Raw genomic sequence first — 19,533 nt, forward strand, 5'->3', positions numbered from 1 at the left:
GGAAGAATGGCACTTCAAAACACAGTGCTAAGGGAGGAAATAACAGGTACATTATACTGATGCATGACATAAATGATTTATAGCTGGGAAGTATTTTTAAATCATAAATACAGATAAATTAGACCATGAATAGGTATGAAGAGTAGAAAAGTGTAGCAATTCTAATACCTACAAAGCACTATTTTTTTCCATAGTAGTGGAACCTAATAAGGAAAATCTGATTAATCACTAATACGATCCTTCGATGTTTGTATAACTTACACAAACAAAAAGATTTTTAGATTTTCAGTTATTCACTCCCCAGATATTTACTGAATATCTATGTGCATGGCACTGATGAGTAAGTCACAATTCCTGCCTTCAAGTAGCTTGAAAAGAAATAAAACAAGTAGCTTGATGAAATAAAACAAGGAGCTTTTTCAAGAAGAAATAAAACAGTGAGTCTCCCCTAAATTATAGTTATTTGGAATAATTGTCATGAACAAAATACTATGATAATTTAGAGGAGGGGGAGATTATTTCCAGCTGGGGGAATATGAAATATTACAATAACATATTACCTGGTTGATAATGAGAGTTTTTACCAATAAAGAGCTTGTACAATAGGAAGAATAGATTTCAAAGGTTTTGTAAATACTTGATATTATATAATCACTAATATTTGTCGTTTTTATAACTTCACATCTTTAAAAATTCTTTTATCTTTTAACAACTGCTTTTCGGTTCTCTTGCCTATAGGCTTTTCTCACAAATACTTTCTAGTTTAAGGAAGTGTTGTGTAACCAATGAAATATTTGAAAAATCCCTACGAGCCTAGCACTTTTATTCACACTCTTCCCCCAAAAGTTAGCCACTTACCATTAATGATGTAATTCTCTATCAACTTCCCACCAAGACACCTTTAAGTAAGTAGTGGGCAGGGATTTATATGACCTTTAGCTAAAGCACATAAATTATTTAAGATATAACTTAAAAAATACTATTGAGAGGAAAATGTACTTTCTTTTAAATACTCCTGCAATGATATATAAGGATGTGAAATACTTGAAGCTGAGATGTGAATTTGAGTTATTCATAATATATAAGGATATGTAAGTATGTGACAGTGAAAAATGAAAGACATCTGCATGCCTTACATTTTTCAGTAAAGTTGAAATAAGTATTACGAACGTGATTAGGTTAAAGTCCGGTTTCCCTGGCTCTACCAGTAACTTTCCTCAGTAACCCAAAGTAGCAACTGTGGAGCCCCAGTGATTCTTTACTTGCTCCTAACCCTAATGTTCAGTCAGTCACCAGGAACTGTCGATTTTATTGAAATAATCCTGCGCTCCTGCTACCACTGTTGGATGTCAGACATGCCCCCACTGTTGCCCACAGTACTGTCACAGCCTCGAAACCGATCATCAGGCTCTTTCTCCCTTTCAGTCTGTCCGCTGCCACCAGAGTTCTTACTCTAAAATGTCAGTCCAGTCATACGATTCTCCTGCATAAAGCCCCTCATTGGTTCTTTGTCACTCGTGGAATAAAATCCAAATCCCTAATGTCCTTTGTACTTTGTACAGATTTGTACAGATCACAAATGTACTCTGGCTTTTGGTTTCAAGGGTAGAAGTGTACTGCACTTCCACTGTGGCTTCATTGGTCATTTTTAAACTCTTCCTCTTCTATGCTGCTACGCCTTTGGACACACTGTTCCCTTTCACTAGAAGGCCTTCCCCTTCTACTCTCCCCACCTTTTTCCTTCATTAACTCTTTTCTCTTTGATTTGACACAGGCATGCCTGATTCTTTTGCTTTTACTATCATTTTATGCACACTTTTGTTAGCATAAACAAAATTTTGTTTTGTTGGACTCTTCTGCAGTCTAATAATTTGTGTTGTTTGCCTCCCTGTTCTATAAAATTCTTGAAAGCACCAGTTGTTATACCATCATGTTATGTATCACTATAAATCATTTTCAAGAAAGCATCTGAAACAATAGTAGACAACATTTATTGAGTATTTGTCATAGGCGTGATACTTGATAAGAATTGAACACACACTACCTTGATCCTCACAACACGAGGTAGGTGCTGTTATTATTCCCATTTCATAGATTTGGAGACTTAGAAGATACATTTCCAGGGTCCTTGCTATTAAGATATGGCTAAGTAGGACTCAAAAGGCCTCTTCCTCACACTGTACCAATAAGACCCATTGTGTTACCCTTTCTAAAGATTTGCTTGCATTCTAACAGAGGATAAGTCTTTAGTCAGAGAAATGGATTATCTAATTGTGGGAATTTAGAAATCACTAAACTGATGGAAGGAAAATGGGGTTTTTTTGAATGGAAGACATCTTCATACCCCTGAAATAAAGACGCATTGCCAAGGACTCTACTTGTAAGCACACTTGAGTATCTTCATTGAATTTTTCATTTCTATAGTATGGATAATAAGAAGGGTAAAGATGCATATGTTTTAGACAACTTTACTGACATATAATTAATGTATAATATATTGCACATGCTTAAAGTTTGCAATTTGATAGCTTTTGACATATGAATACAACCTTAAAATCATCATCACAGTCAAGATAATTAACATATCCATCATCCCCCTGACTTTCCCCATCCACTCCACACCCCTGTTCTTAGGCAATCAGTGATCTGCTTTTTTTGATTATAGATTAGTTTACATATTCTAGAGTTTTATATAAATGGAATCCTACAGGATGTGCTCTTTTGGTCTGGCTTCTTTCAGTCAGTGTAACTTTTTTTAAATTGGGAGTATAGTTGACACATAATGTTACATTAGTTTCAGGTGTATAACGTATACAATTCATCCATGCTGTGTAGATCAGTTCATTCTAAAGTTCCATATTTTGAATTACATCTGTTATAGAAAGTAATTTATTTTCTTCTTTTGTGTCTTCAGTAGAGATTTAGATGGAACTGATTGAAAATTCTGTTGAGCTTAAAATGAACACTTCTGGAACTTGTTTTGATGTTCTCTGTATCAATCCTTTTAAGATTCCAGTGGAGATATTAAAAAAAACACATCCTTCTGCAAGGATTTAAATGCATTTTCATTTTCAATTAGCAGTCTTTTAGTCCACTGTTAAGGGTCTAATGTAAAATCAAGCAGCTCCACTCACTTTTGGAGTATGATATTGTACTTTTGAAGACTATCTTCTTGACCCTTCTGGGGGAATCTTGAGGGATGTCCTTGTACTTGGTCTTAACGTGAAAAGTGAATATCTCTGAAGTGGGGATCTCAGAACTTCACTCTGGCATTAGCTCTTGACATTAAATGATAAAGTGCTAACCAATAAATATGACTTGAGTGACTTGTGTTAACACTGTATAGGAGCTCAGTATGAATGGGAGAAGAGGCACCTTTACCATCCAGTCTTGGGTAATTACATTTCAACCTTATTATTTAATATTGGGAGGGAAAATTTTTTAGTCTGCTATTTTGAAAAAAAAAACCAAAATGGTCAAATCCATTATTACTGCTATCCTAATCTCACCCTCCTCCTTTTTTAAATTTTCAGGTGGGTATAACCCATGTATAGAGATCATTGAACAGCCCAGGCAGAGGGGCATGCGTTTTAGATACAAATGTGAAGGGCGATCAGCAGGCAGCATTCCAGGGGAGCACAGCACAGAGAACAACCGAACATACCCATCTATCCAGGTAATAGACCATTCTCCTGTGTGTATCTAACTCTTAATTGCTCCATATTTTATCTGTAGCAATTACATGAAAGGCCCAGTTTCTTCACAGTGTGCTCTCATTTCCTCTGTGCTTATATGTATACTCTCAACGGATATTTGTGAAAAGACAGTGAATATAAGAGCATGGCATTCAGTGGCCCAACATCCAAGTATTTTCTCTCGCTCTGTGATAATATTTTGGTATAGCTTGTTTTAAAAAGAAAATAAGCAGAATCAGATGAAAGTAGTGCAGAAGATCATATGCCAAGGAACTGAGAGGTAAATTCGTCCCTTCTGGTATTCACTGGAAGGTTCCATCCAAACAGTATTTGCCAGTCAGTTGGACTTTATTTATCTAGTGCTAACTACATTATATAAATTGAACTCTCATTTAGTAGGTCAGTTCTGAATGAGATAAATTTATGGATCATATATTTAATTTCCCCCTTTTTCAGATTATGAACTATTACGGAAAGGGAAAAGTGAGAATTACATTAGTAACAAAGAACGACCCATATAAACCTCATCCTCATGATTTAGTAGGAAAAGACTGCAGAGATGGCTACTATGAAGCAGAATTTGGACAAGAACGCAGACCGTTGTTGTAAGTACACAGTCACAGACATCTTTAGGAATAGGATAAGCAGAGGATGCTCTGTTTCTGTACATGTACATCTGTTATTTCTTAGCAGAATAAAGTAATTTCTCATTCTACTTCTGTTTACTGTAGTATACATTTAAATTTTCTTACCACTTGTAATAGAACTACCCTTTTATTCTTTATTAGTATACACAGCCCATGATGGTAGCAGGAATACTTATTTATTGCTACTAAAGGTAAACATAAACTTATTTTACGCTGTGATTTTCTTTCTTAGTGTGAACAATCTCTGAAAAGTTTTCTTTCATATATTTTTACTTTGTCCTTTCATTAATAGTTAAAAACTACCAGATATGAGAGAACCGAATGGAAACCTGGAATTATTATTTAGAAAAGGACAGGTTATAAAAGTAACATGACAAGATAAGAAAAAGGATGTAACACTTTGTTGTTGGTTAGGCTGCCACAAGATGGGTCCATTCATCATGTCGGTGATAGTATAAATTAATAAAATCCTTCTGTTGTAGGCACTTCAACAACTACATAGGAAAAGCCTGAAAAATATGAATGTCTCTTGAACCAGCAATTCTACTTCTAGGAATTTATCCTTAGGAAACAATTAAGCATGTTCAGACATTTAGCTGTAGTTATGTTCGTTGCAGCTCAGTTTGTAATGGCAAAAAGTTAAGAAGCTATCAAAATAATAAACAAGGAGGGATCAGTTAGATAAACTGGTACATCCATGCAGTGTACTCCTATGTAGCCTTAAAAATAACATTGCAAATATCTCTTTGTATAAAAAGATACTCACATTATGTGAATAGGTTTTAAAGCAGAATATGTGATAAAAAAATCTTTTAAAAAAATAGATGTGTACATGTACTTGGTAGTATATACACTAAGGTATTAATAGTGGTTGTCTCTTGGTGGGTAAGACTGGGGTTTTATGTTTTTCTTTTAACTTATGTTTATTCTGTGATTCATTTTTTATAATGAACATGTATTGCCTTTGGAAAAAACTGAACCTAATTACAGCAAGGAAAATGTTAGTAGCCTCCTTATATATTAATAGTAACTATCTAGAAAATATACTTTAAAAATATTCCTCTTACAATTACAAGACAAAACAAAAAAATATCTAGTAATACACATATGGCAAGAAATATTTCCTATTTATATCATTTGACCTCCCAACACCATTTTACACTGTGGACCAGTCCTTTCTTGGAACATTCTTATTTCTTGATTTCTGTGAGAACAGAGTCTCCTGTTTTATTTTTTCTGGCTGTTCCTTCTCAATCTTAGTTATAGACAGTTAAATTCTTAATTATGTCCAATAATGCCCTTTATGGTTCTCCTGCTTCTCCTCCCAGTCCAGGACCCTGTTAAGGATCACACACTGTATTCACTTGTCATGTTTATTTAGTTGTCATGATTATTAAAGTCTCCTTTAATTTACAATAGTTTCTCAGCCTTTTTTGGTCTTTCATGACATTAACATTTTTGAAGAGTCTAGGCTACTTGTTTTGAAGATTGTTGTTCAATGAGCCTAGTTGCTCGTTTATATTCATGTTACTATGATAACATGAATAATATTTTCATGTTAACATGAAACATTTTGGATGAGAAATCTACAGAGGGGGGTGCAATGTTGTTCTCAAAATATCCCTTCAGGAGACATGGGATATTAGTGTTTTCCATTGGTGATATTAATTTGCATTCTATTGTAAAGAAAAACTTTCCCTTTTTCCCCTTCCCCCTTACAAAAAAAAAAATACCACTGTAGACCCTTGGATTCTTATATTCAGTGTACTGTAGTCCATTACTGGCATTATTATTTTGATGTTCAGATTGACCCTGATTTGACCAATGCAAGCCCCTTCCTCCTGCTCCCTGTGTCCTTTTGATATGCTTCTATCTTTCTTTGAGCACTTCTTTACTTTCTGACACAGCAAAGTGTTCAGGACTTACTTGTACTTTTCTCGCCCCAGCCCTGAAATCAGTTTTTATAAGGAGCCCTGGTTCCTTTCAGTGGAGAATGGTATTTAGTCTCATTGTCTTTTTGACATATTCTCTTAAATATATCAAAAGCACCTCAAATAGAATATGCCCCAAACTCTGACTTTACCATGATCATACTTCTTTCTTCTCAATGGGTCTTCCAATGTGCTTTATCTCGGTGGTTGCTATAAAAGCCCCCAGATATGGGTATCATCCTTGACACCCCTCACACAGGCACACGCATTGAATTCATTAACAGGTACCTCCTAAATAATTAGTGAATCTGTGCACTTCTCTCAGTGATCTCCGTCAGCACCACACTACCCGTAGTCAAAATAAATGTAGGCTGCCAGAATAGCCTCTTGACTGGTCTTCTTGCATCAACTCTTTTTGTACCTTTTCTCCTCAAATCTGTCCTCCACTTTAGCCAAGGTGATCTTTTTTTAAAAATTAATTTATTCAGAGTGATCTTTTCTTTTTTTTAAATTTTTTTTTTTTTAAAGATTTTATTTATTTATTTGAGAGAGAGAGAATGAGAGACAGAGAGCATGAGAGGGAGGAGGGTCAGAGGGAGGAGCAGACTCCCCGCTGAGCAGGGAGCCCGATGCAGGACTCAATCCTGGAACTCCAGGATCATGACCTGAGCCGAAGGCAGCCGCTTAACCAACTGAGCCACCCAGGCGCCCTGGAGTCATCTTTTCAAATAGAAATCTGATTGTCACATTCCCATTTAAAACATTTTAAGGGCTTTATGTGGCTCTTGGAATAAGGGCAGTATTCCTTATTGGCCTACAGGGTCCACAGGGTCTGCTTGTATTTTTAGCCTTCTGTCCTATGCTTCCCTTGAACTCTATACTCCAGTCCCAGAGGCCTTCCTTTAGTTTCCTGTGCTCACAAGACTCTTCTGTAGGGGCCTTTGCTTGTTCTGTTCCTTCTTCCTGAAGTCTCTTTCTCTCCTCATCCCCTCGTTCATTTCTGTTTAAGTACCACTTTGTACAGTAAGCCTCTCTGTCCTTCCTGAATTGATCAACTCTCCCATCATAGGCTCCCGTGACACAGTGTATATCTCCTTTATAAAACTTGTCATGATTTCAGTTTAGCATTTTTTGCATGTGATTATTTAATATGGATCTAAGTGCTTCACTAGACTAGAGGTCAGCAAACTTTCTCTGTTAAGAGCCAGATAGTAAATATTTTAGGCTTTGCAGGCTATATGGTCTCTGTTGCATCTGCTCAATTCTGTTATAGCGTGAAAGCACACATAGACAATATGTAAACAAATCAGCTTGTCTGTGTTTCAAAAAATCTTTATTTAGAAAAATGGGTGGTGGGCCCGGGTATGGTCCATGGGCCACAGTTTGCAAACCTCTGCACTAGAATAAGCCCCTTGAGGAGAGGGATTGTAATGCCCATTACTTTCTAGAGTTTTTGGTACAGAGTAGGAATCCCAAAATTTGTTGAATGACTGAATCAATGAATGAATGAATAATTGATTCAAATAATCTTCATGATCCTTGGTTTCCTCATGTCAGAATTTCAAAAATCCCTACCACTTCTAATATTCTGTGAATAGCAAATACGATTTTTCAGATGAAATAAAATTTAGTGTATAAATATATTAAAATAAATAATTCTTTAAAATCTTTTGTCAAAGAAAAAGTGAGAACCAAGCTATGAATCTTTCAAAGAAGTGGAATACTTTTGAGGAAGAGGATTATGGGTTTCAGGGTTTCGAGAAAGGATTATGAATTCAAGATTTATTTTTTAATTATTGGAGGTAGAGGAGAGAAATGCCAAAGATATTTTAGGTGCTAACAAAATGACAAGTACGGTGAAGGTGCAGAACATAAACACAAGGCACCATGAGATGGAGAGGAGCAAACGAGGCAGGCAGCCTCCTGTTGCCCAAGTGCCATGTGAAGTTTGAACAAATAGTGATGTTGTTATAACCAAGTTTTGCTTCCTTATTCACACCCACCCAACTTTAATGATGTCATGGTTTTTCCATGTGGGAACAAGTATGACTGGTGGTGGTAGGGGGGGAGTTCCCCCCACCATCATCTGTGCTACAGATATGCAAATTAGTAATATTTGTAGCTACTGAGAAGTTTTCCATAAATGACATTTTGAAACTTCTGTTAAATATTATTGTTCGTATTAAACATCTTTCTAATTTAAAGATTTTTTTTTATTAAACATCTTTCTAATTTAAAAGAAAACATTTCAGTGCTTTTCTTATGAATGATTATTATAATTTCATGTAATATAGCATAAAACATATTCCATTGCTACTAGTAGTGAAGTCAGGGCTCAAAAATCAAATGTCTGTGGAATGGATCAGGTGTAAGAGGACTAGCAGGCACTGTAGTAAATTGGAGAGCCCTGCATAAATGGGGCTGCAGGTGCTGAGCTCCAGCGAGGTGTTCCTGTGTTAGGCTACTGTGGCCAGACCTTTCAAATGTTCAAGAGAAGCCAGAAATCCAGATGTTTATATGCAATTACTGGATTGTTCAATGTTAGTAGTGTGTGCGCATTTTTTTTTTTTTTAAATACAGGCGACACTTTTATGGGCTCAGCAAAACATACCTGTGGGCGTCCTTTTACAACTCTTTTAGCTTTTTGGTATTACTTCCCTGTTAATCTTCATCTATTTTGGCGTATTTGACATAGGCACAGGATGTACCCTTGATTTTTGCAGTATTTTTTGGTAAGACTTCATTTATTTGTCCTTGTGTTTAACTATAATACAGTTTGAAAGTTCTGTTTTCCTTCTAGTTTTCAAAATTTGGGTATTCGTTGTGTAAAGAAAAAAGAAGTAAAAGAAGCTATTATTTCAAGAATAAGGGCAGGAATCAATCCTTTCAATGGTAAGTATGTTTGACAGAATTATTTCTATTATTTGGATATTGACCTATTTGTGCACGTGAGTTCTGTTTGTATCTTGAACCTGTGCTTTAAAAGCTGTCTTAAGTTTTGTGTTCACTTTTCTGCTTGCTGATGGATACCTGTATCCAAGGAAGGAAGAAGATTTAAAACCTTTCATAGTGTTGGGGAAAAAAATTCTCTGACAGGGCTTTCTGGTATCTGTGGAAAGGGCCATTGTTTTGTTGTTTTCTATAAGAAAACCTCACAGATGTTCTGATTTCTTTTTGAATGTGGCCTTCCGTATGCCATTCCAGCAGACAGTGTACGTGACCTTTTCTGAATGTTGAACTGGCACTGTGGTTATTTAAATCAAGGGCATACTCAGCAGCGAAATTTAAATTAATCCCAGGGTGGAAGAAGACGTAGAGAAATAGTAGAAGCTATACAAAATATTTTCATAGTGTATTTGTGTATAAGGCTAGGTATTTACTGGTTAGTGGGTTTTGTCAGGGATAGTGTGATCTGGTGTAAGCACTCTGTGTTGTTTGAAGAGATGAATGACTACACCAAGCTAAATGCTGGCATCCCCCACTAGGGTAGTCTCCACTGTAAAGTCTTCTGCAGCTACTTCAATAGGCATCATTCAGGAACTGAACGACAATAACATTTTCAAAGAACAGATCTCTCCGTCATATTTAAGACATCCTCGTATCATTGGTTTGTGTTTTTCCTGGATGTATAAAAATAATTTAAGGGTTATGAAGATAATTTAAGGAATATGTTCATAACCAAGTGCTGTCTTTTTATGAACCATAAGGTCTGCATCTCTTCTCCCTAGGTCTTTATTTATTTATTTATTTTTTTAAAAGATTTTATTTATTTATTTGAGACAGCGAGAATGAGAGAGACAGAGAGCATATGAGAGGGGGAGGGTCAGAGGGAGAAGCAGGCTCCCTGCCGAGCCGGGAGCCCGATGCGGGACTCGATCCCGGGACTCCAGGATCATGACCTGAGCCGAAGGCAGTCGCCCAACCAACTGAGCCACCCAGGCGCCCTAGGTCTTTATTTTTCATACTCTTTAGTATAATGCTGTAAACAAAAGTCCCCTTCTTCCCCTTCAGTCTTCCTCATCAGAGCAAGATGACTATTAAGTTTGGTGTGTATTTTTTTAGAATTTCCTTTATACATGTATAGCTGTCTCCCTAGTTTAGGAACTTATCATTTCATAGTTTTTACAGTGGAGACTACTGTAGTGTGGGATGCCAGCATTTAGCTTGGTGTAGTCATTTATCTATTCAAACAATACAGAGTGCTTACAGTTGCCATCCCCAGCAAAATCCACTAAAGAGTAAGTATCTAACTGTATACACAACTATATGCATGTATTTTTATATAAATAGAACCATGCTACTGCTTTTTTCTTTTCACTTAGGAATAGATCTTAAGCATCTTGCCATGTTAGTACTTATAAATCTATTTTACTTTTTAACAGAGTATGCTATTGTTTGGATAGACCACAATTTAGCCATCTGTTAATGAACATTTAGGTTATTTTCATTTTATTAAAAAAACTCCATTGAACATATATACACGGAGTTTTTGTGTGATTATTTCCTTAGGATAAATTTTTTTTAAGTTTTTTTTTTTTTAATTTATTTAAGTCCTCTCTACACCCAACGTGGGGCTCTAATTCATGACCCTGAGATCTAGGGTTGCTTGCTCTTCTGACTGAGTCAGCCAGGCACCCCTAGGATAAATTTTCAAAAGTGGAAAATTTCTGGGTCAAGAGTGTATGCTCATTTTCATTGCTAAAGTAAAAGCCCAAACTTATAAAGAGTCCATCTGTGTCCAGATGCAGTGTAAAACAGGGATCATGTAGTATAAAAGAAGATCATAAATAACAGCTACCATGTATTATTTTTTGTATGTCAAGGAGTAAATGTTAAGTGCTTTATGTATGCTGTGTATTTAGTCATTACAACAACACTGCTTTATAGAAGAGAATCCCAAAGCTTTGGTTATGGTAATTTCCCCAAGTTATGTAGCAAGTACAAGTGGCAGAGCTAGAGTTCAAGTCTAGGTCTCCTGACTCCAGTGGAAAAGGCATTAAGAAAGGAAGATGCAGGAGTCAAGAGGCAGATGGGCCCTCCAGAAGTTTTTTAGGTTTTTGGTTTTTTACCAATCCAGAACCAGGCATGATGTTAATAACACTCATATAGCACCTAGAATAGTTCTTAGTACAAAATAAGTGCTTTACATATTTTATTTTATTTAATCTTTAAAAATTTTTTTTAAAGTTTATTTATTTATTTAAGTAATCTCTACCCTTCAATATGGGGCTCAGACTCACAACCCCGAGATCAAGAGTCGCATGCTCTTCCGACTGAGCCAGCCAGGTGCTCCTTATTTCATTTAATTCTTACAGCAACGTATGAGGTAGGGACTGTTGTTATCTCCATTTTGAAAATAAGGAAATGAAGGCATAGAAAAGTTAAGTAATTTTCTCAGGGTCATGGAACTGGTAAGTGGTGGTGCTGGGATTTGAACACAGGTAGCCTAGCTACCAGGCTTATGATCTTCTCTCTACTGAGCTGCCTAGGTGGATTTAGATTTGGGGAAGGAAGCAATCCTGCCAGTTGAGCCTTCACAGTGTTTGTGGTTTTGGTTGTTTTTTAGTTTTTTGTAACATCCCTTTCTTCCCCATAGCCCTTTTGCTCTCTCTAAGTGAAGGACGTATCTCACAGTTTGAGTTGTGGAATCCACCCCACCCTCACTTACTACTAAGAAGTGATCTTCTTAGAACAGTGCTTTTTATAGCATATTATTCTGATTAAGAAATTGGAATGGCTCTTTTAAAAGTTTAAAAACTAAATGGCCCTCAATTGAAAGTCTTCCACATGTAACTCCAACATATCTTTCCTGCCTTCTCTTCCACTGGTCCTCGTCATAAACCCCTCACTATTCCAGCAAAACTCTCTTGTTCACCCTACCCTGATCATCTCTCTGGCCATCTTCTCCATAATCCATAGGGATGTAGGTAAGCTTACACCATTTGTAGCCTGGACTGTGTTGTTAGCCCCTAAACTTGTGGTCCTGCCTCTGTTCTTTATCATCTTCCAAACACTTTATACACTGCATACAAAAATATCCTTCTAAAACCAGTAGGAATCACTTCAGAACTCTGCTTATCATCCTTCAGTGGCTCTGAATAATTTTCATCAGTGGTTCTCAATTTGAATGTGCATTAAGAATCCCTTCTTACTTGCTAAAAAGGTAGATTCCAGGTCACATTCTGATTAATTTGTTAGGTCTGGCAAGGGATCTGGGACTGTGTTGGTTGCTTTTTGTTTTGTTTTGTTTTTGTTTTTTAAAGATTTATTTATTTGAGAGAGAGAGAGAGTGCACACACGAGCAGGGGCAGGGGGCAGAAGGAGAGGGAGAAGTAGACTCCCTGCTGAGCAGGGAGCCCAGACTCGGGGCTCGATCCCAGCACCCCGGGACCATGACCTGAGTCAAAGGCTGATGCTTAACTGAGTCACCCAGGCACCCCTGGGACTGTGTTTTAAGAAACCTGTAGCTCCATGTTTCTTAACTTACTTGACTGACTCATAGAAGAAACAGATCTTATTTCTCCACTCAATACATACATAGGCATACATACATACATAGATAAAAACACTATTCTTACTACATGCAATATACTCTCTTATAGCTATGCCTTTGCATTCCATTTCTCCCCCCACCCTTTTTTAAGAAAATGCTTATCCAACCCACCAAATTAGTTTTATGACTGAGCAGTGCGTCCCAAATTCTTACTACATGGAATATGTTCTCTATGCTATTCCATTCTTCCATTCCTTTCCATTCCATTTCCTTCTCTCTCTCTTTTTTTTTTTTTTTAAAGAAAATGCTTGTCCACATGCACCTCTATGTTTATAGCAGCATTATTTACAATAGCCAAGATACGGAGGCAGCCCAAGTGTCCCATCAACTGATGAATGGATAAGGATATATGTGTATATATATATATACACACACAATGAAATGTTATTCAGCCATAAAAAAAATGAAATCTTGCCATTTGCAACGACATGGGTGGAGCTAGAGAGTATAATTAAGTGAAATAAGTCAGTCAGAGAAAGACCAATACCATATGATTTTACTCAAATTTGGAATTTAGGAAACAAAACAAATGAGCAAAGGGAAAAACAGAGACAAACTAAGAAACAGACTCAACTCTAGAGAACAAACTGATGGTTACCAGGGGGAGGTGCGTGGGGGAGGGTGAAATAAGTGATGGGGATTAAGGAGTGCACTTGTGATGAGCACCAGGTGATGTATGGAATTGTTGAATCACTATATGGTACACTTGAAACTAACATAGCACTGTATGGTAACTAACTGGAATTAAAATTAAAGAAAAGAGAAAATGCTTATCCAACCACCAAATTAATTTTATGACCAGTGTGGGTCCCCAACTACAATTTGAAAATCTCTGCCCTAGATGATTCTGATGCAAGTGATCCATGGGCCACACTTTGAGCAACTCTGACCTACTTGCTAGATTCAGCTTCTCAATCATGGCACTCAAAGCCCTTCATAATCCAATCTTTGCTTTCCATTCCATCTTCACCTCTAGCTTGCACTGCCTCGACTTCCTGTCCCTCCTTCCCCTAATACTGAGTGCACACATATGTGCTTTGTTTTTGCCATCTGAACCATTTTGCCAGGTTAGAAGAGCCACATTCTTTCTTGCTACTCAGCCTTTAAATATATGCAACTCTCTTACATGGAATATTCTGATCTACCTGGTGAATTCTTCCTGTTCAGCCTTCGAGTTTAAGGTCACCTCTTTGAAGCTTTCTGTGACCTTTCCAGACAGAGCAAAATGTTTTACATATTTCTGATATGATTTGCTATAATTTTGTTTGCATGTTTCTCCTTCACTGAGTCCTGAGGCTCTGAAGGACTGTCTTCTATGTATCTCTAACACATAGCCTAGTATCTGGCACATGGTAGAGGCTTAATTAAAATTTGTTGAAAGGGTAAATGAACGAATGAATGAGTGAACATGCCTTATTTGTACTTGTCTACCAAAAATATTCAAGTTGTTTTCCTTACCTGAAATGCCCTGAAAGCCTTTTCAGCTCTCCTGAGCCAAAGGTGATATCCTCCTAATTATAACATTCACTCAGCAATTGGTCATGAAAAGCTTTGTGACATCTGTTGCATCCTTTAATGCTTCGGTGGTTGTCTTCTGAGATGAATTTCATGCTCACTGTGGACAGGATCTCTGATGGAACTGGGTTATATTTCACTTTGGTACCTCAACAGTATATTTATATTAAATATCTTCACAACTAAGTGCCTTGAGGTAAAAGTCTACTTCTATGCAGTAGGTTACACATCTTACCTACTTATGTGCATTCATTCCTTCAACAGGTGTTTACCTCATTCAGTCTTTATAGTCCGAGCTTGTTCTAGATGCTTCGGATAAGTTAGTGAATAAAACAGAAATTCCTGCCTTTGAGGAGCTTATATTTCTGTGGAGAAAGACTAACAGTTAACAAATTTGCTAGATAAGTGTATTATATAATTTATTAGACAATGAAAAGTGCTAAGGGGGAATATCAGCAGTGTAAGGAGTTGGGAATCCGTAGTTAGGGGGAACAGGTTATAAATTATAAATGGATGATTATAGTAGGCCTCATTCTCTATTCTGATGTATTTTTCATAATAGAAATAATGATTATTATATGTTATTCTCCTAGAGTATTGAAATAAAACTTAAAATGTACATTTCTAATACTAAGCAAAACAAAATCTAATCCCTCTAAAAAAACTCAAAAACACTAAAAACTAATTTAAATAACCTGAACTCAGAGGTAGAGTTATCCTTTCTTTGGTTGTTTATTTTATTTTTGGGATCTGCAAGTTCAAATTCTACCACTTACATAGAAATTTGTCAGAGCTGAATTGATACTTTTTCATAGCTGCATCACTTCACATAGGAGAATTCTGCTGTACTGCAAGAGACCAGCTGACTTTGTTTTTGTGATATATATTTTTGATATATAGAAACAAAGGAGTTGCTCAGTTCTCCTGGGCTTTAAAAAAAACAAAACAATGGAATTGGAAATGTTTAGCAGAGTAGGATCTACAAATTCTGATCCATAGACTGATGCTACCTCATTGTGACAGTCTGTTTTCTAGAGATCAAGTATCATGTGAAAATACAAAGACTATTAAAAACGATTCTTACTTTGCGTAGAATTAGTTTGTGTACTACATCAACTAGTATGTTGCAAGGCCATTCCTTATCTTTCTTGCTATTAGTTCTTTAAAACAGGAACTATCTCTTGCAAATAGGGATATATAGCAATCAAGTAGTATTAAACTTGAGGCTTCATGTAAAAATATTGTTCAAATTGTCTAAGATGTGCTAAAATCTAAATTGGGTGAGGAATTTAATGAAGGGCTTCAATATCAAGTTTTTTTTTTTTTCAATATCAAGTTTTAATAGTGTCCACTTAGCTGGAATAAAAGAATAGTGGTTAGACTTCGTAGAGGACTCTTACTACAAAAGCTGAAAAAAATTTCATTTATTTATCATTTTCTATCTATGTATTTAAGGACATATAAGGAATTCTAATATTCAGTAATTAAAATCTAGCATTTTGACAATAAAGAATTTGCAATTCAGTTTTATTCGGTATTTTACTATTTTTCCATATACAGAGGACATTGAATTGTTACAAAAAGTGTTTTACAGTTGAGTTGGGGGAATTATTATATATTGGTAGTCTAAAAAAGAACACAGTTTATTTTATTAATTTTTTTCTTAAGTTTTTTAAGAACACAGTTTAAAAAGACAAGTGATCAGGGTGCCTGGGTGGCTCAATTGGTTAAGCCCCTCGGCTCAGGTCATGATCCTAGGGTCCTGGGATCCAGCCTTGCATTGGTCTCCCTGCTCAGCAGGGAGCCTGCTTTTCCCTCTCCCTCTCCCCTCCCCCTCCTTGTGCGCTCTCTCTCTCTCTCTCTCTCTTGCTCTGTCAAATAAATAAAATCTTTAAAAAAATAAAATCATTAGTGTATATACTGTATATTTTTATCCTGTTGTTTACTTGTGTTTCACTAGTATTTAACTGTATTAGAATTTTGAAAATGTCACATCTCTAGACCTAATAGATGTTATAATTGACTTTAAAAAAGAATCCCTACTTCCAAGAGAAGTACATCATGGTAATATATTTTTGATAAAAATGAAATTCTTGTACATCCTGCTCTTAGGACTAAGGAGTAATATTTATCTGTAAAGATAGATTAAGAATGATTGTTCCCTTGTTTTCTTTTGATCAAATATAAAGGGAAATTTTAAACTAGTTTTAGAGGAATTTAAGAGAATTTGATTATTCTCATACTTCAGATTTTGCATATTTTTAAAAGCTGAGTAGCATTTGTCACACTGCAGAATAAAATACTGCATTTTGTGCTATAGAATGATATGTATGTACTAAAAAGCCTACAGCAAGCATTATCCTAAATGAAGGAAACATCAGAAGCATTCACTCTGAAAAGGAATGAGGAAAGGATGTGTACTCTTTCTACTTCTGTTCAGCGTTGTAGTGGGGATTGTAGCCAGTGCAGTGAGACCTGATCAAAAATGCAGAAATAAAACTGTAATTATTGGAAGCTATTATTTATGGTGAAAACTCAAAAGGACGTACAAATAGATTATTAAAATAATAACTTTAAAAGGGTGAGTGGATGTAAAATTAATATGTAAACGTCAGTTGCGTTTCTGTAGATCAGCAGCAAATAATTAAAGAAAAATTGTCAGAAAATGTAAAGTACATGTCAACAAATCTAAGAAATGACCAAGATTTCTTTAGGGAAAATTATAAAATTTCATTATGAGATGATAGAGAACACCTAAACCAAAGGAGATATATGTCATGTTCACTAATACCAATATTATAAAGATGGCATTTTCCCCCAAATTGATATACAGATTCAATGCAAGTCCAAACTCTTGAGATTTTTCATTAAATATGATGAAATGATTCTGAACAGGAGAAGGAGGATACTTTATAGAAGAGAAACAGCAATGAGGAACTGACTTTATCAGATAATAGGGTTTATTATGAAGACGTATTAATTAAGGCATAGTATTGGGGTAATAATAGACAGATTGGCCAGTGGAGTAGAATTGTGAGCCCAGAAAGACACTTAAGAAAATACAAGACTTAAGTTGGATTTTTCTACCTCTTGTTATATACAGAAATCAGCTGAAAATGAAGATTTAAGTGTAAATCAACATTTTTAAAGACACTTGGTAAAAAATATTGGTAAACAAATTTTAGTCCTTGGCATATAGAAAGGCAATATACAAAATAAAGTTTTATAAAAACAGTTGATAAATTTGATGATAGTCTTAATTTCAGTTTACGGTATTTTTCAGTTGTAGAATTTGTTTGGTTCCTTTCCTAATAGTTTCAAGTTCTCTACTAAACTCCATCTTGTCTTTTAACTCCTTGAATATATATTTTAAATAACCTGTCTGAAGACTTCATTATTTGAATCCTTTATGGTCTCTTTTTTTGGGGGGGATGGCAAAAGGAGAGGAAGAGAGAGAATCTTAAGTAGGCTTCGCGCCCAGTGCCAGAGCGTGACGTGGGGCTCGATCTCACAACCCTGAGATCATGACCTGAGCTAAAATCAAGAGTCAGTCAGTCACTTAACAACTGAGCCACCCAGGCGCCCCTGGTCTATTTCTATAGACTATTTTTCTTTTCTTTAAAAAAAAAAACAAAAAAACACAAAAAACAAAATTCCTCTATTTTGTCTCTTCATTTGCCTGTTATTTAAAATAGAATACCAGTCATTGTATATGAAAAATTATAAAGATTTTAGGCCGAGGATATTGTTATCTGTCTTCAGAAGATTTTCTTTTTTTTTTTTTCCAGAAGATTTTCTTGTGGTAGGCAGCTAGTCAATAGCAATCTCAGATCGCCTCAGATCAGTGAGTGAGTTAGATTATTTGAAGCCGGACTTCATCTCTGTGAGATCTGGTATCTTTCCAGTTCATTCTTAACTCCTAAGGTATAGCTCCTTCAGGGTCCCAACCAGAGTATAGGGCATTTATCAGATCTTCCATCCTCAGTAGAACCTGAACTCCTTTCTTTTTCCTCTATAGGCTATTGAGAGTTGATCTCAACTTCTCATTTTCTTAGCCACGTCTTACAAAATTGGCAGGCTCTATCTGGAAAAAAAGAGGTCTCTTACGCTGAACTTAACTCTCTGGGTTTTTGTGATATTGTGATTTATAATAAATATATATTTGCTCTTCACCCCCATTCCTGGCAAAGAGCTCCTAAAACCCTGGCTAGGTGATAACACAAAAAAATTGAAAGGAGTATCTTTTGTTATTTGTAATAAGCCCCTTTCAACCACACCTGTTATGTCATATTATGTTATGATACGAACACCTGCATCACAGGTGTGTATTTTGACCTAATAGTTGTACAAATAAGTTCTTGTAGATGCCTTCAAATGCTTCGCTTAAGAATACTAATGGGGGGAGCACCTGGGTGGCTCAGTCGTTAAGCGCCTGCCTTCGGCTCAGGTCATGATCCCGGGGTCCTGGGATCGAGCCCTGCGTCGGGCTCCCTGCTCAGCGGGAAGCCTGCTTCCCCCTCTCCCATTCCCCCTGCTTGTGTTCCCTCTCTCGCTATCTCTCTCTCTGTCAAATAAATAAATTAAAAAAAAAAATACTAATGGGGATATTTTAAATGTTGTGATAGCTACTGAGACTGTGAGCATAGTTTAAATAAAAAGTCAGAATCAAAATTGTATTGTCGTTTTATTATTGCCTGTAAGACTAAAGAATTTGGGTTTTAACTGTGTTTCCAATTTAGCATTTCAAATTTTAATACTTTCTGAAAAAAATTTTCACATAATTGTGTATTTTGTGCTTTTAAAAAAATGACTATGTTATGATTTACTTCTACAGCTTATATTATTTGAAAATGCAGTTAATATTTTCTTTTAATTCCAAAACTAAACCTGGATTTCTTTTCAGATATCAATTTAACAAACTGTCATTACATTATATTCTGTCATAAAGGTGTTTTTTTTTTTTTAAAGATTTTATTTATTTATTTGACAGAGAGAGACATAGTGAGAGAGGGAACACAAGCAGGGGGAGTAGGAGAGGGAGAAGTAGGCTTCCCCGCGGAGCAGGGAGCCCGATGTGGGGCTCGATCCCAGAGTCCTGGGATCACGACCTGAGCCGAAGGCAGACGCTTAACGACTGAGCCACCCAGGCGCCCCTGTCATAAAGGTTTTTATATTTTTTCAGAACTGCAAAT

General features: G+C 36.1%; 1 protein-coding gene and 1 long non-coding RNA gene across 3 annotated transcripts in view; both read left to right on the forward strand.

Moving 5' to 3' along the window:
• Positions 1 to 19,533, forward strand: part of REL (REL proto-oncogene, NF-kB subunit) — a 38,450-nt gene that overhangs the window by 5,949 nt on the left and 12,968 nt on the right. For both annotated transcript variants that reach the window (XM_006733192.3, XM_031028000.2), the window contains exons 2-4: positions 3,534 to 3,676; positions 4,152 to 4,300; positions 9,074 to 9,165. In XM_006733192.3, coding sequence (XP_006733255.1) covers positions 3,534 to 3,676; positions 4,152 to 4,300; positions 9,074 to 9,165 — 384 coding nt within the window. The remainder of the gene's footprint in view (positions 1 to 3,533; positions 3,677 to 4,151; positions 4,301 to 9,073; positions 9,166 to 19,533) is intronic.
• Positions 9,172 to 18,419, forward strand: LOC145723906 (uncharacterized). Its single transcript, XR_014149302.1, has 2 exons — positions 9,172 to 10,001; positions 10,222 to 18,419. It is a non-coding gene; the product is annotated as an uncharacterized LOC145723906 (long non-coding RNA).

The sequence above is a fragment of the Leptonychotes weddellii genome, chromosome 10 (assembly GCF_054177405.1).
Source record: "Leptonychotes weddellii isolate Sample4059 chromosome 10, ASM5417740v2, whole genome shotgun sequence".
Classification (NCBI taxonomy): Eukaryota; Metazoa; Chordata; class Mammalia; order Carnivora; family Phocidae; genus Leptonychotes; species Leptonychotes weddellii.